The sequence below is a fragment of the Lissotriton helveticus genome, chromosome 2_2, assembly GCF_964261635.1.
Source record: "Lissotriton helveticus chromosome 2_2, aLisHel1.1, whole genome shotgun sequence".
In the NCBI taxonomy this organism is placed as follows: domain Eukaryota; kingdom Metazoa; phylum Chordata; class Amphibia; order Caudata; family Salamandridae; genus Lissotriton; species Lissotriton helveticus.
The window spans coordinates 519,885,318-519,908,909 of NC_136060.1; the positions used below are offsets into that span (position 1 = coordinate 519,885,318).

A 23,592-nucleotide genomic window follows, 5' to 3' on the forward strand; every position below is an offset into this window, starting at 1 on the left:
GAGTTCATAGCCCCCAGCTTCTCCTAGTAACACGTCATTGTCAGCTTGCGCGCACCATTAGGTTAGAGGTCCCGGCTCCTCAGGTAGCCCCCTCCATGTTTCCGCCCCATTTATGACATATTCTGTTACGTTTACATCACATGTCTATGTACACGCCTCTTGTTACACCCACTTTCACCCTTATCTTTCGCGACTGCTATTGACCACACCCACTGCTCCGCCTATTGTATGTATTGCAATTGCAACTGTTTTAGTATATATGCTTGTGTATTGTTATTAAAGTTAGCGCGCTCATCCCAGATCCAGCCCCGGCAGCTGCCGGGCCACACCATTCCAATCCTGCCCCCCTGCCGGGCCCTGCCATCCTATTCCTATGCAGGTTGTCCTGTTCCTGTCCTTTATGCTGTATTAAACCTGCAAACTCCTACTACCTCGAATCTTGACTCTTATTTATTGAGCTATCTGTTATTACTATGTCCAGTAAAACCTAGATCCGGTATTATTTATTTATATACCACAAACTAGTGGGTGTTAAAAGAGAGCCTGTAACTCGGGGGTGTTAAAAGTGAGCCTGTAACTAGTTGGTGTTAAAAGTGATCCTGTAACTAGGGGGTGTTAAAAGTGAGCCTGTAACTAGTGGGTGTTAAAAGTGAGCCTGTAACTAGGGGGTGTTAAAAGTGAGCCTGAAACTAGGGGGTGTTAAAAGTCACCCTGTAACTAGTGGGTGTTAAAAGTGAGCCTGTAACTAGGGGGTGTTAAACGTGAGCCTGTAACTAGGGGGTGTTAAAAGTGAGCCTGTAACTAGGGGGTGTTAAAAGTGAGCCTGTAACTAGTGGGTATTAAAAGTTACCCTGTAACTAGGGGGTGTTAAAAGTGAGCCTGAAACTAGAGGGTGTTAAAAGTGAGCCTGAAACTAGAGGGTGTTAAAAGTGAGCCTGAAACTAGAGGGTGTTAAAAGTGAGCCTGTAGCTAGTGGGTGTCAAAAGTGGGCCTGTAACGAGGGGGTGCTAAAAGAAAATCTGTAAATAGACACTGTAAAAGTGTACCTGCAACTAGGGGGTGTTAAAGGTGAACCTGTAAATAGTGGGTATTAAAAGTCACCCTGTAACTAGGGGGTGTTAAAAGAGAGCCTTTAACTAGGGGGTGTTAAAAGTCACCCTGTGACTAGGGGGACGCCTTGCTGAACTTTTGTGGACCCACCTGGATTGCCTGTAAAAGCCTACTTAAGCCTACTTAAGCCTACTTCTTGCGGAACCCGCTCCGCGGGTCCCGCTGCGCCAGGAGTGCTGCCTGCTGTCTTCGACAAGGGGACATTGAGGGAAGTCTGATAGCCGGGGCTGCGAGTGAGTGCGCGCGCTCTGCTGGGACTGCATATCCCAGGAGCGCCCGCCTGCCTGATTAGTCACACCTGGGCCGCTCTCCCCGACCCCTCCCACCACTCCACCTATTTGCCCTATACTATATTAATCGCCTTGAACCCCCGCTGCGCGGGAGTGCCGGGAGAAGCCCGGGACAAGGGCGGGACCGTCCAAGGCCGTCACAGGCCGGAGTAGGCTGGGCTGGGCCTACTCTCTTGGTTTTGTTTGATTGACTGTGCAGGTAACTGCTGGAACTATTGAATTATTAATGAATTACCTGCCCTGTGAGGCATATCCGAGTATCTCTGAGTAAAATAATGCCTTCCCCGGTAAGGGAGAGTACCCCACAGAAACCGGGAGGAGCGAAAACTGGGACACTTGAAAACTATTTCTCACGGGCAGTGGGGGAGGCTGACAAAGAGGGAAATTTGTCCAGGCTAAGGGCGGAACGGAGACGATCAGTAGATAATCTGAAAAATACCCCCATGGGAGAACAATCTATCACATTTAGGGAGGAGCTTACTCGCATTGAGGATGTCCCACTCCTGTTAAGGGAGTGTGTTGACACCCCACCAGTTGGAATTAGGAGTCCAGCTTTGGTTATTAGCCCCAGCCCCGCCAGGGGGACTATTGATTTAATTTCACAACCGCCCAAAGTTCATAATGATAGAAACCCCAAACTGAAAGTAGTGAACACACAAGTAATTTTGGGACCCCCTCCAAAAAAGCGTAGGAGAAGGGCAAAGGGAGCGCAGGGAAGTAGTAAACCCAAGATCTCACACCTGGACTTTGGCAAATCCTTAAAAAACCCCGCATCTATAGTAAAAGTACCGGCAGAGCCACTCCCAAAATCTAATGTTCAGGTGAACTCAGTTCCTGCCCGGATCGATAATGCAGGGACCAGTATTGTTAATGTCCCCCTCTCTGTTGTGCCGCTGGGAAATGTGGAATTCCTGTTAAGGTCGCTGCTACTTCCAATCAGCGAAAGTATAAAAAAGATTGAGATCAGGCTAACCATATTGGAGGCTACATTGGGAAGTCTGAAAACTCGCGCTGGTCGACAGGGAAGTGACCCAGAATCTAGTACCACCATTGTAGCCCCACAAGGGTCGGCACACAGGGTAGTAAACTCAGCTCCACCACAAGCTGCAAAGGGGGTAGTCCTGCATCAATCCCTAAACCCAAAACCTGTAACTACCAACCCACTCTGTGTAAATACACTTAATCCCTCTCTTGTACCAGTAGCTTCGGCTCACCGGGTAGATAATAGCGCCCCAGACCACCAAAGGAAGCCCCCTGCAAAACCCCGTCGTCCTAATTTACCACCAGAGACTAATGACCTTACTGTGGTTATGGCAGGGGTCCCGCAACTTGATGAAGGAGAAGTAGAGGATTTTTGTGCCCTAAAAACCAGGGTAATCAAGTGGCTAAACAGAAATAGACCCCTCCCGAGACATCTTAATAATGAAATTATAATGGTAAGAAGGGTCCCATGGGTGGGGAGAACCCAAAAATCCATACCTGGGGACTGTTTACTGGTGAGTTTCAGGGACAAGGGTACGGTGTCGCATATATGTCAAGGGGAAAACATATCAAGGGAATCCACTATCCAAACCCTCCGTGTGTCCTTCTTCTTTCCCATTGCCCCAGGTCCATTTTACCCACCCCAAAATTATGATAGATGGGAGAGGGTTGGGAGAAGGGGGAGTCACCAGGCCTTTCAACCTAGGCCACTATTTGGCAGACCAGTACCTCCTCTCCCTACCTATAACCGGTTTGATTGCCTGAACGGCCTAGAGGGGGTGGATTGACAAACAGAGAAGGCCCCTAAGGAGAACATAGAAAAGGGTGTTCAAGTATTAATATCGGAGGAGCAAAGACACCGGACCCCGCAAATTCAAACATTCAGGGCGGTGGAATCCATGTTCTTTGAAGATAATGGTATGGCTGTAGATGGGTTGGTGGGAGGAGGTGGGGGGGACGCACAAGGGGAGTTGCAGGAGATGGGATCAAGGAGCCAGGGGGGTGCAGTATTGGGTGGAGAGGACATGAGGATTATTTCTTGGAATGTAGCGGGCTTAGCTGGAATATTTAGTAACAAGGAGTGGGTTGATTTTGTCAGGAAATTCAATGTCATTTGTTTACAGGAGACATGGGCTGTGGTGAATAACTACCATCTTCAGGGTTACAAGTGCTTTTTTGTCCCCGCCCGAAAATCCAGTTCTGGGAGAGCAATGGGGGGCTTAGCCGTTTATGTAGATTTATCTCTCCCAGGTATCTGGTTGTCTCTTGACTGGAATTTGTATGGAATACAGGCAGTTCGGTTCTCTGGTAAGGGGTTGAAATTGTCGGTTTTTAATTTTTATAACAGTGAGACATCAAACACTAATTCATCCCTATTGGCTGAACTTGACCAGAGGTTGGGTCAAGAAATCACATCTCAGAACAATGGGCCGTCTCATGGCGTACTTTTGGCAGGAGATTTTAACTGTCACCTCTGTCCGGCTCTGATAAAGGCAAATACAGATTGGGGGCAATGCCCGATTGAGAAGGGGCCGCATTTTGCACATACGCCGACTGGGGTTGCTCTTGGGTTGCTTCGGGTTAAGTATGACCTAGAGCACACTATTAACATGATAGACCCACAGCTGGACGGTATGCTCCCACCAACTTTCAAGGGTAGGGGCTGTGCATCTATTATAGATTACATCTTGGTCTCGAGACCGTTGATTAACAAAATAATTAGTGTAGGGATAGAGTGGAGCGGTTTTAGTGACCACAATCCGCTCACCTTAACGTTCCTTTACAAAGCGGGCAGTGTAACTAAATCCCGTTGTCTAATTGAGGAGAGGGCCACTGATCAAGGCAGGAGATTGAAGTGGTCTAAAATTGATGGGGCACAGTTTTATAAAACCCTGGGCGATAAGGGGCTAGTGGCCATTAATGATTGTTTAGATTTGGAAATACAGGGTCCAAGGGTCCTGGAAGCGTTTGTCCACATTGCTAGCCTAATTGATGAATTATTGAGGTCTAGTGGGCCCATACGTAACCAGGCAAGTCCCCGCTGGTTTGATAGAGATTGCTCTAAGGCACTGAGGGAACTGAAATGTTCCCTCAAGACGAAACCACGGGATCCACAGATTATTAGGCTCAGTAGAGAAAGGTATAAAAAAGAGATTAAAAGGAGGAAACTTGCACTACAGGCAGAAGCATGGGCAGATCTAAGAGAAGCTGGGGAAAGAAAAGATTTAGCGGGGTTCTGGAGAATCATCAATAAACCGACCTTTTTAGAAAATGATTCTCCGGAGATAGGGGCTAATATTCTTCCGGAGCAATGGGTAACCCATTTTAGGGGTTTATATAATTATGAGCCGGGCACCCATGTGGAACCACCGGAATTTTCAAGACAGGCCCCACCAGTTACATTCTCTCTTAAGGAGATTGTGACAGGGATGGAGGGTCTAACTAAAAATAAAGCCCCGGGCCCGGACGGAATTCCGCCAGACCTGTTCCTCAGTAATATAGATCTATGGGCTCCCATGATGACTAGGGTCTTAAATACCGCCATTACCTGTGGTCTCCCCCCTTCATGGTCCAAGGCGATCATTGTACCAATTTTTAAGAAGGGCAATAGGGATGACCCGAAGTGTTATCGGCCCATTTCCCTGATTGACGTATCGGCCAAACTTTTGGGAAGGGCAATCCTGAATAGATTGACCGAATGGACAGAAGAGAACAACATCTTCTCGGATACCCAGTATGGGTTCAGGACAGGGAGGTCCACTAGTGACCAGTGCCTAAACCTATATATGCTGACTGCCAAGTATACCCTGGCCAGCGATGAACCCATGTATATGGGATTCATGGACTTGGCAGCAGCATTCGACCACGTCAACAGAGGAAAGCTGTGGGATATGATGTCAGGTATGGGGATAGAAAGTGGCCTAATCACCATATTGAGGGAACTGCACAGTGACACCACGGCCAAGGTTAGATTCAACAGGGAGGGAGGACTGTCTGACTCCTTTCCATGTAGGAGTGGAGTCAGACAAGGTTGTATACTTGCCCCTTTTCTGTTTTCTCTTTATATCAACAACCTGGAGCAGTTCCTTCTGGGTCTAAAGACAGATTGCCCGAGGGTTGGGCTGCGGCATATCCCCGTCCTGCTTTATGCGGATGATGCGGTTTTATTAGCAAGAACACCACGCAGCCTACAAACCCTGATAGAGGGGTTTGTGGAGTTCATGAGTAACTTAGACCTATTTGTTAACCTAGGGAAATCATATGTGCTTCTGGCCGGCAAAAAACCTTCCACCAAATTCGTTTACACAATTGGCTCACACTGCCTGGAGCAGGTCAAGACGTTCTCCTACCTCGGGGTAACTTTTGACGGTGCCCTGCAATTTACCCCTCTGGTGACGGAACGTTGCACAAAAATGATTGCTTCTAATGGGGCAATAGCTGGATATGGTAGGAGGGTGGGCAGATGGAGTCCGGAACAGGTGATGAATTTGTACGGCTCCATAACATGCTCCAAAGTAATTTATGGGGCAGAAGTCTGGGGGTTTGTGAATACAGTTAGTATCCAACAGGAAGAAAATAGGTATTTGAAAGTAATCCTGAGGGTGCCACCCAGCACGGCTGGTTTCATAGCCCACAGGGAGTTAGGGAGGCCATATTTGGAAGATTTGGTAAAACTCAGACCAATAGTGGCCTGGTTAAAAATATGGATAAACCCAGATGCGCATTTAAGTAGAGAAATTCTATTGGACTGCCTAGGTAGGACCCATTCAATGCGCATCCCCTGGCTCAAATACGTGAAAAATACCTTGGAGGAGATAGGGCTGGGGAATCTTTTCACAAACCCTGCCACTATCTCAGCACAGCACAAGAAGCGAGTAGGGGAATTATTTTTGGGGCAAGTAACCCAACGTCGAGCTGATGCGGAAGGAGTGAAAAAGACTGTAAGGGCCCATGGTTTGGTAAAAAGTGTGGAGGGTATGGAGCCTTACTTATTCCTTCTGCATAATGCACAGGACAGATTTTTAATGTGCCGTCTCAGACTGAATCTGCTCCCCTTTATTTTGGCTATACCTGCAGGGTTTACCTCATCTATTGAGCAGAAGGGTCCCTGCGGCTGCGACAATCGGTCTCCGCAGGATACCCTTCACTTTGTTTTGCTTTGTCCCTATTTCTCCATGCCCAGGCGTAGATTCCTTGTAAATATTTTAAAAAAAGCACGTCTGGAACACGCCAGGGATGCCCTAGTATTTCTGTTAAAAGCCTCTGACCCATTAACTCTATGTAGCATTCTGAATTTTATTAAAGTTGCTATTCGTTTAAGACAGACAAGCGGAGATGAATGAAAAATTGTGAATTTGTATTTATTTGGCCCTTATGTTGGCAAATCTTTTATTGTATCAATTATGCACAAGGATCCTAACCAGTATTTAATAATGTTTTATTTGTTATTTGTGTATATAAATGTGCTTTTATGGTGTTTTTTATTCACCGAATAAAGATTCTTGAATTGAATTGAATTGACTAGGGGGTGTTAAAAGAGAGCCTTTAACTAGGGGGTGTTAAAAGTCACCCTGTAACTAGGGGGTGTTAAAAGAGAGCCTTTAACTAGGGGGTGTTAAAAGTCACCCTGTAACTAGGGGGTGTTAAAAGAGAGCCTGTAACTAGGGGGTGTTAAAAGTTACCCTGTAACTAGGGGGTGTTAAAAGAGAGCCTGTAACTAGGGGGTGTTAAAAGTTACCCTGTAACTAGGGGGTGTTAAAAGAGAGCCTGTAACTAGGGGGTGTTAAGAGAGAGCCTGTAACTAGGGGGTGTTAAAAGTTACCCTGTAACTAGGGGGTGTTAAAAGAGAGCCTGTAACTAGGGGGTGTTAAATGAGAGCCTTTAACTAGGGGGTGTTAAAAGAGAGCCTGTAACTAGGGGGTGCTAAAAGTCACCCTGTAACTAGGGGGTGTTAAACGAGAGCCTTTAACTAGGGGGTGTTAAAAGTCACCCTGTAACTAGGGGGTGTTAAAAGAGAGCCTGTAACTAGGGGGTGTTAAAAGTTACCCTGTAACTAGGGGGTGGTAAAAGAGAGCCTGTAACTAGGGGGTGTTAAAAGAGAGCCTGTAACTAGGGGGTGTTAAAAGTTACCCTGTAACTAGGGGGTGTTAAAAGAGAGCCTGTAACTAGGGGGTGTTAAATGAGAGCCTTTAACTAGGGGATGTTAAAAGAGAGCCTGTAACTAGGGGTGCTAAAAGTCACCCTGTAACTAGGGGGTGTTAAAAGAGAGCCTTTAACTAGGGGGTGTTAAAAGTCACCCTGTAACTAGGGGGTGTTAAAAGAGAGCCTGTAACTAGGGGGTGTTAAAAGAGAGCCTTTAACTAGGGGGTGTTAAAAGTTACCCTGTAACTAGGGGGTGTTAAAAGAGAGCCTGTAACTAGGGGGTGTTAAAAGAGAGCCTTTAACTAGGGGGTGTTAAAAGTTACCCTGTAACTAGGGGGTGTTAAAAGAGAGCCTGTAACTAGGGGGTGTTAAAAGTTACCCTGTAACTAGGGGGTGTTAAAAGAGAGCCTGTAACTAGGGGGTGTTAAATGAGAGCCTTTAACTAGGGGGTGTTAAAAGAGAGCCTGTAACTAGGGGGTGCTAAAAGTCACCCTGTAACTAGGGGGTGTTAAAAGAGAGCCTTTAACTAGGGGGTGTTAAAAGTCACCATGTAACTAGGGGGTGTTAAAAGAGAGCCTGTAACTAGTGGGTGTTAAAAGACAGCCTGTAACTAGGGGGTGTTAAAAGTGAGCCTGTCACTAGGGGGTGCTAAAAGTGAGCCTGTAACTAGGGGGTGTTAAAAGTTACCCTGTAACTAGGGTGTGTTAAAAGAGAGCCTGTAACTAGGGGGTGTTAAATGAGAGCCTGTAAAAAGTCGATGTTAAAAGTGAACCTGTTACTAGTGGGTGTTACAAAGTGAGCCTGTAAATAGAGGGTATTAAAAGAGAACCTATAAATATGGGGTGTTACAGGTAAATCTGTACATAGGGGTGTTAAAAGAGAGCCTGTAACTAGTGGGTGTTAAAAGAGAACCTATAAATATGGGGTGTTACAGGTAAATCTGTACATAGGGGGTGTTAAAAGAGAGCCTGTAACTAGTGGGTGTTAAAAATGATTCTCTAACTAGTGGGTGTTATAAAGTGAGCCTGTAAATACGGGTGTTAAAAGTGATAGTGTAACTAGTGGGTGTTAACGGTGAGCCTGTAAACACTGGATGTTTAAAGAGAATCTGTAAATAGGAGCTGTAAAAATGTACCTGTAAATAAGGTGTTAAAAGTGAACCTGTAAATAGTGTGTTTTAAAATCCAAATGTAAATAGTGGGTTTTAAAATCGAAACAGGAAATAGTGGATATTAACAATGAGCCTGTAAATAGTCAGTATCAAAATCAAGCCTGTAAACATTGGGTTTTAAAAAGGAACCTGTAAATAGTGAGTCTTAAAATTAAACCTGAAAATAGTGAATGTTAACAGTGAAAGCCACCCACAGGCAGCCTCCGCCCCCTCCGCCAATCACAGCCCAACATATAGAACAAGGAGAGTGCCCCAGGCCAACCAAAGCAGTCAGGGCCCACAACAGCGGGCAAACCATCCCCCCCGCCCTCGAGCGGGCCTGCCCACCACCCGCCCACAACCAGGCACTTCTGCTTTCTCGCATTGTGAAAAGCAGAAATATAAAATGGTCGTTTTACCATTATATGTTTTTGCTTCTCGCACTGTGAGAAAGCAGTGGGCCGATACCCCCACGCCCTTATGAAGGAACCTCTACTGAAACTAGTTGTTCTTGAACTGCATGGATTGAGGCTTAAAAGTGCCTGGAGAGATATCATTTGCAGGTGTTTGAAGTAATAGAGTTTAGGCTCTGAAACGGCCTCTACCCTTCACTGACCCTGACTTGCAGCCTCCTGGACATATAGCTCTAGCCAATGTACTTGCTACAATCGACTTAGGTCAACTTTTACTATTGCAGCATCTTGTGCTTGTTTGTTAGTTGAACCATGGAATGGTCTGACCAGACAAATGATGAGAACGCTCATATTGTTAGAAGTGCCTTTAAAGGTAAAGCCAAATCTGTGGTTTGCGACACCTGGTCACCCATTGGTGGAGTCCCTGCAAGTAGCAGCTCCTCCATAGGGGCGTGGGGGCGTTGCCCCACTGCTTTCTCGCAGTGCGAGAAGCAGAAACATAAAATGGTAAAACTACCATTTCATGTTTCTGCTTCTCGCACTGCGAGAAAGCAGAAGTGCCTGGTTGTAGGCCGGAGGGCGGGCGGTCCTGCTCGAGGGCAGGGGGGGGGGGAGTAGCTTGCCCACTGTTGTGGGCCCTGATTGCTTTTGTTTGCCTACGCCCGACCAAAGTAGTCATGGCAACTCTCCCTTTTTTCTATGTGGTCTGCATGCAGCCTACATAGAAAAAAGGGCCTCCCATTGGGCGCCCAGCTTGGGCGCTGTGAACCTGGCAGTGTTGTGATTGGCGGAGGCGAGGGAAGCTGCCTGTGGGTGGCTTTCCTGATGAGAGCTGCAGGAAAACACAGGACGGCGGGAGTCAGGACCAGGCCATGAGCTGAGGCGGCGCGGGACGGTGAGTTTTATTTTAAGTATTAAACCCATCCCGTCTCCCCCCTACCCCCTGCGATGATCCCACTTCCACCCCCGTCATGCCGGACGCAACTGGGTGAGTGGTACTCATTTATTAATGCTCCAAGTCACAGTCTGCTGCAAGCCAGAGTTGGGGAAGCAGCCTGTTGGGGACTGGTAACTCCTAACATGTCAGAGAGAGTGATGAACCAATAGCTCGTCTTCTGTTTGCACCATCTATAAATCGACGAGCACACAGTGGGTATGCGCAAATTAAATCCTTCTGAAATCTGGTGCACACATGTTCGACTCTGGCACGCTTCTTCTGTCTCTTTGTGCAATTTATTGGGCATCTGTTCATCACTCTTCTCCTTCTCTAGAGCCTCTCGCAGGTCACAGCACTGAAATGCAGTTAAGCGCTAAATGGATTAGTTGTGTAGATGCTCAGGTGCAATAGGTTGTGTCTAATTATTTACTAATGTTCAGGTTTTACTACAATGCAGGACACGCCCGGTATTGGACTGCATACAGGGTGATAACACATGCACACTACAGGTCCAGACATAAGCCGTATTCCGCAGGGGGGCACACTGTTAGTCTGTGGGGGTACTGGTGAGCTGTAAAACACAGGGGTACCTACGATCTGTCAGAGAATATCTGAGCCGTCACATGGAAAAACTGCGTAAGACGGAGACACTGCATCTCAGGTCCTCATCAAATCATGGCTGTCTTTGTCCCACATTTGGCTCGCTGATCCTGGCGCTCGTAGTCCCATAAAGATGGGGTGCTCTGTGTGAATGACAGGAGTGGGACAGTGGCAGAATAGAGGGTGTCTGGGTGCTCAGAACCTACGTCCACTTCTTTTCGTGCTGCCGGTTGAAACAGAGGTTGTCTACTGCTGTATAGGATGCAGCCTATGGAAAACACATCAAATGCATGTTTCCGCAGTCTCAGACAGCGCTCAAGTCCAGGCAGAGGCAGGCGGGCACACATCACTCCTATGTAAGAAGGCGGCTCCTAGGAAGCCATTGATCCAGAGCGGCAACGTGTCTGATATTGTTCTACAGTCGCCACAGAGCACTGGGGACTGAAGTTCTTTCAGCAGCCAGGGCTGGTCCAGGCGAGTCACCCTCCTCCCCCACTCCCGCAGTACGTGTCCTTCCTCGTTGTGGCTTTGTTCCTCTTTGTCCAGGGGGTTCTGTGGGTGAGCTCACCCTGCTGGGAGTGCTCCAGTGTGTGCCTGAAAGGGCCTGGGCTCACCATATAAACTCTGCCAGGGTTCGCACTAAGCCATGTATAAACAAAAGTATATTCCCACCTCCAGCCAGTACCACGGAAAGGAGTGACTGGCATTTTCCAGCCACGAAAGATCCCTTTTGTGGGGTAGATGTCACAAATGTATTACTTCATACTGGGCCGGACTGGGAACCATAGAAGAGGGAAGAGGTGTGGCGCCACGGCCAGGGCGACTGACTCCGGAATATGGGGATCACGGTTCGATCCCCGGCACCGGCGGCAGATTAGCCCAGCACCATGTGACTCTGGGTAATAGCTTGCGTAATCTTCCCGACGGCCCCCAGCGCCTAGAGACCCTAACGGGTGATTGTGCGCTTTACAAATGTGGATATTATTATTATTATTATATTAAGCCCTGGAAAAATGTTCATGTCCGGTGGACTTTACAAGGTGAGTAGATCTCACAAATTTGCTTGAAAATACACCATTTGCCAACTCTTTTTTCAAAATTTTCTCCGGGGGAGAATCCCCCCGAACCTCCTGTAGGTGTTTCGGGCTGGCTCGCTAAGCTCGCTCGCCGCAGTGCAGTGCGATAATTGTTTTATGCCTCGCCACTTTCAAATGTCACCAGCCGCCACTGGTCCATGCTTTTTAATAATGCTAACAATGTTTGTTGCCAGCTGATTAACCTGCTCCTCGATGTGTAAATTACAATTACCGACCACTACTACTCTCTGATTACAACTGGACACTTGTGTTTTCCAGTCAGAGGCATCCAACTCAGTGCAAACTAAGCACAGGTTTTGGCTGAGGTTAAAGAAATGCATTAAGACCACATTGATTCAACTCTGAGATCTGATATTTTTACCATATAACATTAAGGGGCATAGCCACCCTTGGTGCATAAGGTGTAGTGGCACCGGGTACACTGAACCCTGATAATTGCTGTATTTCTCTACCCCAACAGCAGCCAAAGGGGACAGTTTCTTTGTTTGCACAAGGGCTTAATACATTCTTGCTATACCCTGACATAAATAGCAACACCCCCCCTCTACCCATCCGTCTGATACAAACAATATTTTGAAACCCGTCGAACAACTTTAGCCAGGACAGGCCATTATAATTCAGTAAACCAGGTCTCTGTAAATAATAGAATATGCCGGGGTCCAGATAAACAAGACCCCACACCTCCCCAAGGACCTACAGGTAACCAGTCCTCTTGTTAACTCTAGTTTAAATCTGACCGACCACTTGCTTCTATTTCAGCTTCACTTCCCTCTCGCGGTGGACTCCAGGGCCCTGCAGGAGAACGTTATGTTGTAAATCTCATTGGCGTCATTTTCCTAGAACCTACCTTATAAAGTGAGACTGTATCTGCTTCGGACGGTCCCTCATGTACCCCGAGGTTTGATGTCCCTTGGACCTGTGAACTCCACGTGTACGCGCGCTGGCAAGGACTCACTTGGGAGGGTCCGATACGCGCAGCCGCAGTCCGCACGCGCCTTTCTTACCCCAAAGACTTCGCTGCTGGCTTCCTTCACCCCACCCATGGCCCCCTCCTAACCCCCCATATAATGATGGACGTCGTTACTAACACATGAGGCATGGGTGTGTTTGGAATTATTGGCTGTAGCTTCTATTAGCATGCATGTTAGGCAAGTGACTGTCACCCGAAGGGCATAACTCATTGTGACAGGGTCATAAATCACGCTCTGTCATAAATCAATCACAGTTGTCGTACTCATGTCATAAATCATGTCCGACTCCAATCGTTGCTATGCCATAAATCATACGTGCCAATTTGGGAGGTAAATCAAGTTTCTGTGTTGGAATGATCCCCTTTCAGCTGGGGGTAACCTCTCACTGATGTTAGGCCCCACTCGCTACCTTGTCTCTCCATTTGTGCCCGTCCGTCTGGCCGGTCTGGGCTGCAAGTTTCTTGCCCGGCATACTGCCCCTGTCGGCCGACTTACCCTGCCATATGTCATCCCCAGGTAAGTAGCCTTCATCCGCCACCCCACCATGGCAGGGTGTGACTTACCCTGCCATAAGTCATCCCCAGGTAAGTAGCCTGCATGCCCCTCCCCGCCATGCTGGGGGGTGACTTACCCTGCCATAAGTCATCCCCAGGTAAGTAGCCTGCATGCCCCTCCCCGCCATGCTGGGGGGTGACTTACCCTGCCATACGTCATCCCCAGGTAAGTAGCCTTTATCCACCACCTCTCCATGCCAGGGTGTGACTTAACCTGCCATACGTCATCCCCAAGTAGGTAACCTCCGTCCGCCACCCCGCCATACCAGGGCATGACGTACCCTGCCATAAGTCATCCCCAGGTAAGTAGCCTGCATCCGCCACCCCGCCATACCAGGGCATGACGTACCCTGCCATAAGTCATCCCCAGGTAAGTAGCCTGCATCCGCCACCCCGCCATACCAGGGCATGACGTACCCTGCCATAAGTCATCCCCAGGTAAGTAGCCTGCATCCGCCACCCGTCATGTTGGGGTTTGCCCTTTTTGCAGGCACTTGCTCCTTGGCTTATTGCTGCCTTCACTGGCTGCCTCCTTCTTACTCCGCTCTTTTCCCTAAGTGTGGGTGGGTGTCAGTCCTGTAGCGACCTGCCCCGCTTCTTGTCATGTGCAGGCCGTAAGGGCAGCATCTCTTAAAACCCCCTTTGCCCCCTTTCCTGGGCCGTGTTGTCACACTCATGATTGGCCCATGGGTTTTTGTGTGATTTCAGCTCCTTTTGGCCCCCCATTTCCTGGTGGGGGGGTCCTTCCCTTTCCTGCTGTGCTTTGTCCATTGAAAACCTATAGCCACAGGCTTCTGGTAAGGCGCCAGTCCTCCATGGCCTCTCGAAGGGCAGCCGCGACCAAAGCATTTCAAGATGGTGGGTGCACACCCGGCCTCGTGCTTGTTCTCCAGCTAAGGAGGTGTCTGTCTTCACTGGCTGCTCAGGGCTTCACCTTCTGAGGAGGTCACAGCAGCAGAACTCACCCCGAGTCCCAGGCCTTTCCCAACTGTGTGGAGGATAGAAGTGAAAGCAAAACAAAGACCTGCCGCGTGGCCCCTCAGCCGCTTCCGCTGTTATTGTACAGGAAGTGAAAGCAAAACAAAGACCTGCCGCGTGGCCCCTCAGCCGCTTCCGCTGTTATTGAACAGGAAGTGAAAGTGAGCTACTGGGTGCCGAGAGCCAGAAGCCAATCAAAGGTCATCCCATCCAACCAGCACAGTCAATATCTTCCTCGCCCAATCAAAAGCTATGTTAGCCACCAGAACAGCCAACATATTAATTGCCCAATCAAAAGCTGAGCTAGCCAGACAGGCCAGGTAGCATCCTCATTACCCAATCAAAAGCTGAGCTAGCCAGACAGGCCAGGTAGCATCCTCATTACCCAATCAAAAGCTGAGCTAGCCAGACAGGCCAGGTAGCATCCTCATTACCCAATCAAAAGCTGAGCTAGCCAGACAGGCCAGGTAGCATCCTCATTACCCAATCAAAAGCTGAGCTAGCCAGACAGGCCAGGTAGCATCCTCATTACCCAATCAAAAGCTGAGCTAGCCAGACAGGCCAGGTAGCATCTTCATTGCCCAATCAAAAGCTGAGCTAGCCAGACAGGCCAGGTAGCATCTTCATTGCCCAATCAAAAGCTGAGCTAGCCAGACAGGCCAGGTAGCATCCTCATTACCCAATCAAAAGCTGAGCTAGCCAGACAGCACAGGTAGCATCTTCATTGCCCAATCAAAAGCTGTGCTAGCCAGACAGCACAGGTAGCATATTCATTGCCCAATCAAAAGCTGAGCTAGCCAGACAGCACAGGTAGCATATTCATTGCCCAATCAAAAGCTGAGCTAGCCAGACAGCACAGGTAGCATCTTCATTGCCCAATCAAAAGCTGAGCTAGCCAGACAGGCCAGGTAGCATCCTCATTGCCCAATCAAAAGCTGTGCTAGCCAGACAGCACAGGTAGCATCTTCATTGCCCAATCAAAAGCTGAGCTAGCCAGACAGCACAGGTAGCATCTTCATTACCCAATCAAAAGCTGAGCTAGCCAGACAGCACAGGTAGCATCGCTGGAGACGCGAGGGCCCTGGTCCCCGGAGATGCTCCAAGCATGAGTGGCCTTTACCTTGATGTGTGGAGCCACCTTCTTGTGAGATACCCATTACGTCCTGGCCGAGAGCACATTAATAAAGTAGTGCGCCCTCATTCGTGCCTCAAGAGCGCCCCATCACACGGATGTATGTAACTACAACGCACACTTTTAATACGCATACCTTTACGACGCATTTTTTACAACGCAACATCCATTACAACGCATTCCATTACAACGCATGCCATTACAACGAAAATAAAAAAACTACATTTACAACGCATTCCATTACAATGCATAATACCATTACAACGCATAACATTACATTGCATGTTTGGTAAGTATTGGATAGTGTAGGGGTAAAAATTACTATTCTAACTCCAGGGGGTGCAACAGTAGGGTAAGTGTTGGATGGTAATGTTTTGCGTTGTAGTGGTGTGCGTTGTAGTATCATGCGTTGTAATGGTTGCGTTGTAAAGGCATGCGTTGTAATGGATGTTGCGTTGTAAAAGTTTCGTTGTAATGGTAGTGCATTGTAAAAGTTGCGTTGTAAAGGTTGTTTCCCCATCACACAAGATACAACGAAGGGGGAATGGAAGGACACTACTATGGAGGCTCATTGGATATTCAGCTGGTGGGGGCGGGGCGTCTGTGGTCTCCCTCCCAGGGGAACAGAAATAAAGGCTAATGTCTCTGTCCCAGATATCCAGGGTCACCATCAAACAATCCCCCCAAAACTGGATGTGAGCACAACAGCCACTCAGGATGTACTGAGGCAAGAGTGACAGGCTCCCTGACCTATCAGGTGCCTCTGGCTGCAGTGACACAGGGTGATCAGCAGTGATGAGAGATGCAGGTGCTCGTACCTCTGGCTTTCATCGGTGCAGTTCTCGTTGCTGAAGCTGAAGAACTGGCAGAGAGGCAGGTCATTGCAGACGAGCTGGCAGCGGTCAGCATCTGGACTCAGGACGATGTCGAGGTCATGTCCGGGGAAATCGACCCCATCGAGAACCAAGTCGGTGCATTCATTGTCACCTACAAGAGACGCAGAGAGACCGGTTATGTTATGTTATGTTAAAAGTTGCTTATAAAGCGCACATACACCCAGGGGCTTCATGGCGCTACTTAGAACCTAGCAAGACCGAGAGGAGTTAGTTGTGAGCTCTCGTAAACAACCACGTTTTCAATAATTTCCTGAATTTAAGTAGATCAGTGCAAGATCGAATCTCCAAAGGGAGTGAATTCCATAATCTGGTGGCTAGGAAAGCGAATCGTCGTCCACCTTGTTGTTTCCGTTTATAAGTGGGGGTAGCAAGTAGCTGGAGATGCATTGAACGGAGGTGGCGTGAGGGTATATACCAAGTCAGCAGTGTGTTAATGAATTTAGGACTCTTGCCGTGGAGTGATTTGAGGATCAGGCATCCCGTTTTGAATTCTACCCTTTCAGATATTGGGAGCCAATGAAGTTTCTTCAGTAAGGGTCTGGCTGGAAGCCTTCTAGGTTGTTGATGGATTGGTCTGGCAGCCTGATTCGGGACCCTTTGGAGCCCCTGAGCGAGGTAGAGTGGCCGTCCCAAGTCGATTGAATTAGCGTAATCTAGGTGTGAAATCACCAGGGCTATCGTAACTTGCATCAGTGCTGCGTGAGTGAGCATGCGACTAATCTTCCTAATTTTACGGAGCTGAAAAAAGCATTTAGAGACCACTGAGCCCACCTGGGCTCCTAGTGACAGATCACTGTCTATAGTGACCCCGAGGCTTTTAACCGAGGTGGAGGGGGCTGGTGGGGAGCCAAGTTCTGATGGACAATATTGTGGTCCCCAGACATTCCTGCTCCTACCTGTGAGTAGTAGTTCTGTCTTGCTAGGGTTGAGCTTTAGATGGTTCTGGTCCATCCACTGGCGGATATAGATCATGGTGGCCTGAAATTCAGCTACTGATTTATGCGAATTATCGATAATAAAAATCAGCTGAAGGTCATCTGCATAGTTGAAAGTTGTCACATTCATTTTCTTCAGAGACTGAATCAGAGGGAGGAGATATAAATTAAATAGATGGGGGGATAGAGAGGAGCCTTGGGGGACCCCACATGTTGTTGTTAACTTAGGGGCTGTAAATGTGGCTAGGACCACATACTGAGTGTGTCCTTTAAGGAAGGAGCTGATCCAATGAAAGGCTGTAGCCTGGATGCCCGCTTGTCTGACACGGTCTTCCAGTACACAGTGTCGACCGTGTCAAACGCGGCCGAAAGGTCTAGTAATACCAGGGCCTGTCTTTGTCCGCTTTCTTATGCAGTTCGTCAATGACTGCCAGAACTACTGACTCTGTCGAATGGGCAGGTCGAAAACCCGCCTGGTGAGGGTCAAGATAGCCAGACGTTTCCAAAAAACTGGGCAGACAGCTTGCCACATATGCCTCTAGCACCTTCGCCAGAAAGGGAAGAAAGGAGATAGGGCGATAGTTTGACAAGTTCAAGGGATCAATGCCAGACTTTTTTAGAAGGGGGACCACGATCGCATCTTTAAAGGCTTTGGGGACGTAGCCATGTGCGAGGGACTCATTAACCAGGGTCACGGCCGATGTTGGTAAAGCCGAAAATATGTCTTTTAGGATCTAGGGCGGACAGCAGTCCAAGGGGCAACCAGATTTGACTTTGGACAAAAGATCCAGAAAGACTTCATTGATGATGGCCGGGAAGGCATCCAAAGTAAGAGGGTTAATAAATGAGCTTGGAAGGGTCTCATTCAGGTTTGTTTTAGGGATACCCACTTTGATGATATTTATTTTATCCAAAAAGAAATTATTAAGAATTACAGAAGTCTTGAGAAGGTATGAGAAGCGGTAAGACTCTGTCAGCCAGATTCATCATCGGCATGTTTTGCGAGTCTATAATAGCGAATAATAAGGAATCGCTATTACAGACTCGCAAAACGGGATTCATGTAGGAATCGCAATATTTATTGCGATTCCTACAGCTTCCTTATTTGCGATTAGCTAATTGCTAATTGCAAATAAGGAATAACTCCCCATTCATTCCTATGGGCTTAAATGCCCATAGGAATGAATGGGAACACATATCAATGTGCGAATCGCTATTAGCGATTCGCATTTGGGTTTTGCGATTTCAAGGGTGCAGGGGTGTCCAATGGACACCCTGTTGCACCCCTGAAATGACATTGGATGCTGGTGTTATGCACACACATGTCCTTGGGACATGTGTGTGTGTAACATACAACTTAGAAAAATGCACTTAAGTTTCTGCTATTTACCACGAGGTTTGAATTCGCGGTAAATAGCGGCCACAATTTGCGAATTCGCAATTTTTAAATGTTTCATGAATTGCATTTAAGGAATCTCTAATTGAGATTCCTTAAATGCGATCGCAATTTGAGAAATCGCAAATATTTGCGATTTTTCAAATTGCTAGTTCATGAAACATTGATGAATTCCAAATGCCATTTTTGCGGGCGCAAACGGCCGAATTTTGCGATTCGCACCGTTTGCGCTCGCAAAAATGCTTGCTGAATCTACCTGTGTATTAGATAATTCGTTGACAATTGCGAAGATTTCCCTTGACCCATTAGATGAGTTAAGGATTCTGGAGGAGTAATGTGAGGCCTTTGCTGCACTTATGGCTTTTTTATATTCCTTCTGCACCAGGGAATAGATATGCTTGTCTTCAGGGGAGTAATTTAATCTCTGCCTGCGTTCTTTTTGACCTAATGTGAGTTTAAGCTTTCTTAGCTCTGGGGAGAACGTTTGTGTGCCTCAGAGCGCGAGCCTGTTGAAGCGTTGTGAGAGGGGCGTGCGAGTCGCTGGCTCCTGTGATCCAAGCTGAGATGTTAGCCTCTAAGAGGTCCACATCAGAAGCTTCCGTAACAGGTGGGTTGACTAGGGTGTTCAAAAATGTTGTTTATTCAGAGAGCCCCATGCCCTAATCATGCCCCCTGCAACCGTAGGAGTCTTTTCGTCAATAGGCATAGTTACTGATAGTGTTAATAAATGATGGTCTGACCATATACAAGGTAAGGTCGTAGGGGCAGATACTGTCAGGTTTGTTGACCAAGCCTGGTCCAGAGTGCGACCTTTATTGTGCGTGGCCGCGTTCACATGCTGAGTGAAGTTCAGGTTTGTTAAAAATTCAGTTAGTTCCACCGATTGGGGCCCTCCCAGAGGGTCATTAGACCAGTCATTTAGATCACCAGTAAGCAATGTTTTAGTGTAGTTAGTTGCGATGTTGGCCATTTGCTCACTTAGCAGTGTAGGACATTGCTGCCTGTGCTGTGGAGGCTGCAGATCAGAGCACAGATGAAAGGACAAGATTTAGAATCTAGTTGAGGTTCACTCCTCATCAACACAGGAGCAAAGGTGACCTTTTGGGTTCACCAGCCAATCCCGGGGATCCCAGCCTTCCGCTGAGAGCTGGTGAAGGATCCCATTAAATGCATCTGTAATTTAGAATAGAGATGAAACAAGAGCCGCTGACGGATAGCGTGTGAAAGGGATCTGTGATTTAGAACAGTGTGGATTCTATGAGCTGTTGATGGATAGCGTGTGGAAGGGATCTGTGATTAAGAACAGTGTGGATCCTATGAGTCGTTGATGGATAGCGTGTGGAAGGGATCTGTGATTTAGAACCATGTGGATTCTATGAGCTGTTGAGGGATAGCGTGTGGAAGGGATCTGTGATTTAGAACAGTGTGGATCCTATAAGTCATTGATGGATAGCATGTGGAAGGGATCTGTGATTTAGAACCATGCGGATCCAATGAGCTGTTGACGGATAGCGTGTGGAAGGGATCTGTTATTTAGAACCGTGTGGATCCTATGAGCTGTTGATGGATAGCGTGCGGAATGGATCTGTGATTTAGAACCTTGTAGATTCTATGAGCTGTTGATGGATAGCGTGTGGAAGGGATCTGTTATTTAGAACCGTGTGGATCCTATGAGCTGTTGATGGATAGCGTGCGGAAGGGATCTGTGTTTTAGAACCGTGTGGATCCTATGAGCTGTTGATGGATAGCGTGTGGAAGGGATCTGTGATTTAGAACCATGTGGATCCTATGAGTCGTTGATGGATAGCGTGTGGAAGGGATCTGTGATTTAGAACCATGCAGATCCAATGAACTGTTGACGGATAGCGTGTGGAAGGGATCTGTGATTTAGAACCGTGTGGATCCTATGAGCTGTTGATGGATAGCGTGTGGAAGGGATCTGTGATTTAGAACCGTGTGGATCCTATGAGCTGTTGATGGATAGCGTGTGGAAGGGATCTGTGATTCAGAACAGTGTGGAGCCTATGAGCTGTTGACAGATAGCGTGTGGAAGGGATCTGTGATTTAGAACAGTGTGGATCCTATGAGCTGCTGACGGATAGCGTGTGGAAGGGATCTGTGATTTAGAACAGTGTGGATCCTATGAGCTGCTGATGGATAGCGTGTGGAAGGGATCTGTGATTTAGGACAGTGTGGATCCAATGAGCTGCTGATGGATAGCGTGTGGAAGGGATCTGTGATTTAGAACAGTGTGGATCCAATGAGCTGCTGATGGATAGCGTGTGGAAGAGATCTGTGATTTAGAACAGTGTGGATCCAATGAGCTGTTGACGGATAGCGTGCAGAAGGGATCTGTGATGTAGAACAGTGTGGATCCAATGAGCTGTTGACGGATAGCGTGTGGAAGGGATCTGTGATTTAGAACAGTGTGGATCCAATGAGCTGTTGACGGATAGCGTGTGGAAGGGATCTGTGATTTAGAACAGTGTGGATCCTATGAGCTGTTGACGGATAGCGTGTGGAAGGGATCTGTGATTTAGAACAGTGTGGATCCAATGAGCTGTTGATGGATAGCGTGCCGAAGTGATCTGTTATTTAGTACAGTGTGGATCCAATGAGCTGTTGACGGATAGCGTGCAGAAGGGATCTGTACTTTAGAACAGTGTGGATCCTATGAGCTGTTGACAGGTAGCGTGTGGAAGTGATCTGTGATTTAGAACAGTGTGGATCCCATGAGCTGTTGATGGATAGCGTGTGGAAGGGATCTGTGATTTAGAACAGTGTGGATCCTATGAGCTGTTGACAGATAGCGTGTGGAAGGGATCTGTGATTTAGAACAGTGTGGATCCCATGAGCTGTTGATGGATAGCGTGCCGAAGGGATCTGTTATTTAGTACAGTGTGGATCCAATGAGCTGTTGATGGATAGCGTGTGGAAGGGATCTGTGATTAAGAACAGTGTGGATCCTATGAGTCATTGATGGATAGCGTGTGGAAGGGATCTGTGATTTAGAACCATGCAGATCCAATGAGCTGTTGACGGATAGCGTGTGGAAGGGATCTGTGATTTAGAACAGTGTGGATCCTATGAGCTGTGCAGGGATAGCGTGTGGAAGGGATCTGTTATTTAGAACCGTGTGGATCCTATGAGCTGTTGATGGATAGCGTGTGGAAGGGATCTGTGATTTAGAACCATGTGGATCCTATGAGCTGTTGATGGATAGCGTGTGGAAGGGATCTGTGATTTAGAACAGTGTGGATCCAATGAGCTGTTGACAGATAGCGTGTGGAAGGGATCTGTGATTTAGAACAGTGTGGATCCTATGAGCTGCTGACGGATAGCGTGTGGAAGGGATCTGTGATTTAGAACAGTGTGGATCCTATGAGCTGCTGATGGATAGCGTGTGGAAGGGATCTGTGATTTAGGACAGTGTGGATCCAATGAGCTGCTGATGGATAGCGTGTGGAAGGGATCTGTGATTTAGAACAGTGTGGATCCAATGAGCTGCTGATGGATAGCGTGTGGAAGAGATCTGTGATTTAGAACAGTGTGGATCCAATGAGCTGTTGACGGATAGCGTGCAGAAGGGATCTGTGATGTAGAACAGTGTGGATCCAATGAGCTGTTGACGGATAGCATGTGGAAGGGATCTGTGATTTAGAACAGTGTGGATCCTATGAGCTGTTGATGGATAGCGTGTGGAAGAGATCTGTGATTTAGAACAGTGTGGATCCAATGAGCTGTTGATGCATAGCGTGCAGAAGGGATCTGTGATTTAGAACAGTGTGGATCCAATAAGCTGTTGACGGATAGCATGTGGAAGGGATCTGTGATTTAGAACAGTGTGGATCCAATGAGCTGCTGATGGATAGAGTGCAGAAGGGATCCGTGATTTAGAACAGTGTGGATCCAATAAGCTGTTGATGGATAGCGTGCAGAAGGGATCTGTGATTTAGAACAGTGTTCATCCTATGAGCTGTAGATGGATAGCGTGTGGAAGGGATCTGTGATTTAGAACAGTGTGGATCCAATAAGCTTTTGACGGATAGCATGTGGAAGGGATCTGTGATTTAGAATAGTGTGGATCCAATGAGCTGCTGATGGATAGAGTGCAGAAGGGATCCGTGATTTAGAACAGTGTGGATCCAATGAGCTGCTGATGGATAGAGTGCAGAAGGGATCCGTGATTTAGAACAGTGTGGATCCAATGAGCTGCTGATGGATAGAGTGCAGAAGGGATCCGTGATTTAGAACAGTGTGGATCCAATGAGCTGCTGATGGATAGAGTGCAGAAGGGATCCGTGATTTAGAACAGTGTGGATCCAATGAGCTGTTGATCGATAGCGTGCAGAAGGGATCTGTGATTTAGAACAGTGTGGATCTAATGAGCTGCCGATGGATAGCGTGTGGAAGGGATCTGAGATTTAGGACAGTGTGGATCCTATGAGCTGTTGATGGATAGCGTTTGGAAGGGATCTGTGATTTAGAACAGTGTGGATCCTATGAGCTGTTGACAGATAGCGTGTGGAAGGGATCTGTGATTTAGAAGAGTGTGGATCCTATGAGCTGTTGATGGATAGCGTGTGGAAGGGATCTGTAATTTAGAACAGTGTGGATCCTATGAGCTGTTGACAGATAGCGTGTGGAAGGGATCTGTGATTTAGAACAGTGTGGATCCCATGAGCTGTTGATGGATAGCGTGCGGAAGGGATCTGTTATTTAGTACAGTGTGGATCCAATGAGCTGTTGATGGATAGCGTGTGGAAGGGATCTGTGATTCAGAACAGTGTAGATCCTATGAGCTGTTGACAGATAGCGTGTGGAAGGGATCTGTGATTTAGAACAGTGTGGTTCCAATGAGCTGTTGACAGATAGCGTGTGGAAGGGATCTGTGATTTAGAACAGTGTGGATCCAATGAGCTGTTGATGGATAGCGTGTGGAAGGGATCTGTGATTCAGAACAGTGTAGATCCTATGAGCTGTTGACAGATAGCGTGTGGAAGGGATCTG

At 47.6% G+C, this 23,592-nt stretch overlaps 1 protein-coding gene across 1 annotated transcript in view; it reads right to left on the reverse strand.

Moving 5' to 3' along the window:
- LOC144821621 (coagulation factor XI-like) overlaps positions 1-23,592 on the reverse strand; it is a 221,585-nt gene that overhangs the window by 85,016 nt on the left and 112,977 nt on the right. Inside the window, exon 6 of the mRNA XM_078678859.1 lies at positions 16,174-16,342. Coding sequence (XP_078534985.1) covers positions 16,174-16,342 — 169 coding nt within the window. The remainder of the gene's footprint in view (positions 1-16,173; positions 16,343-23,592) is intronic.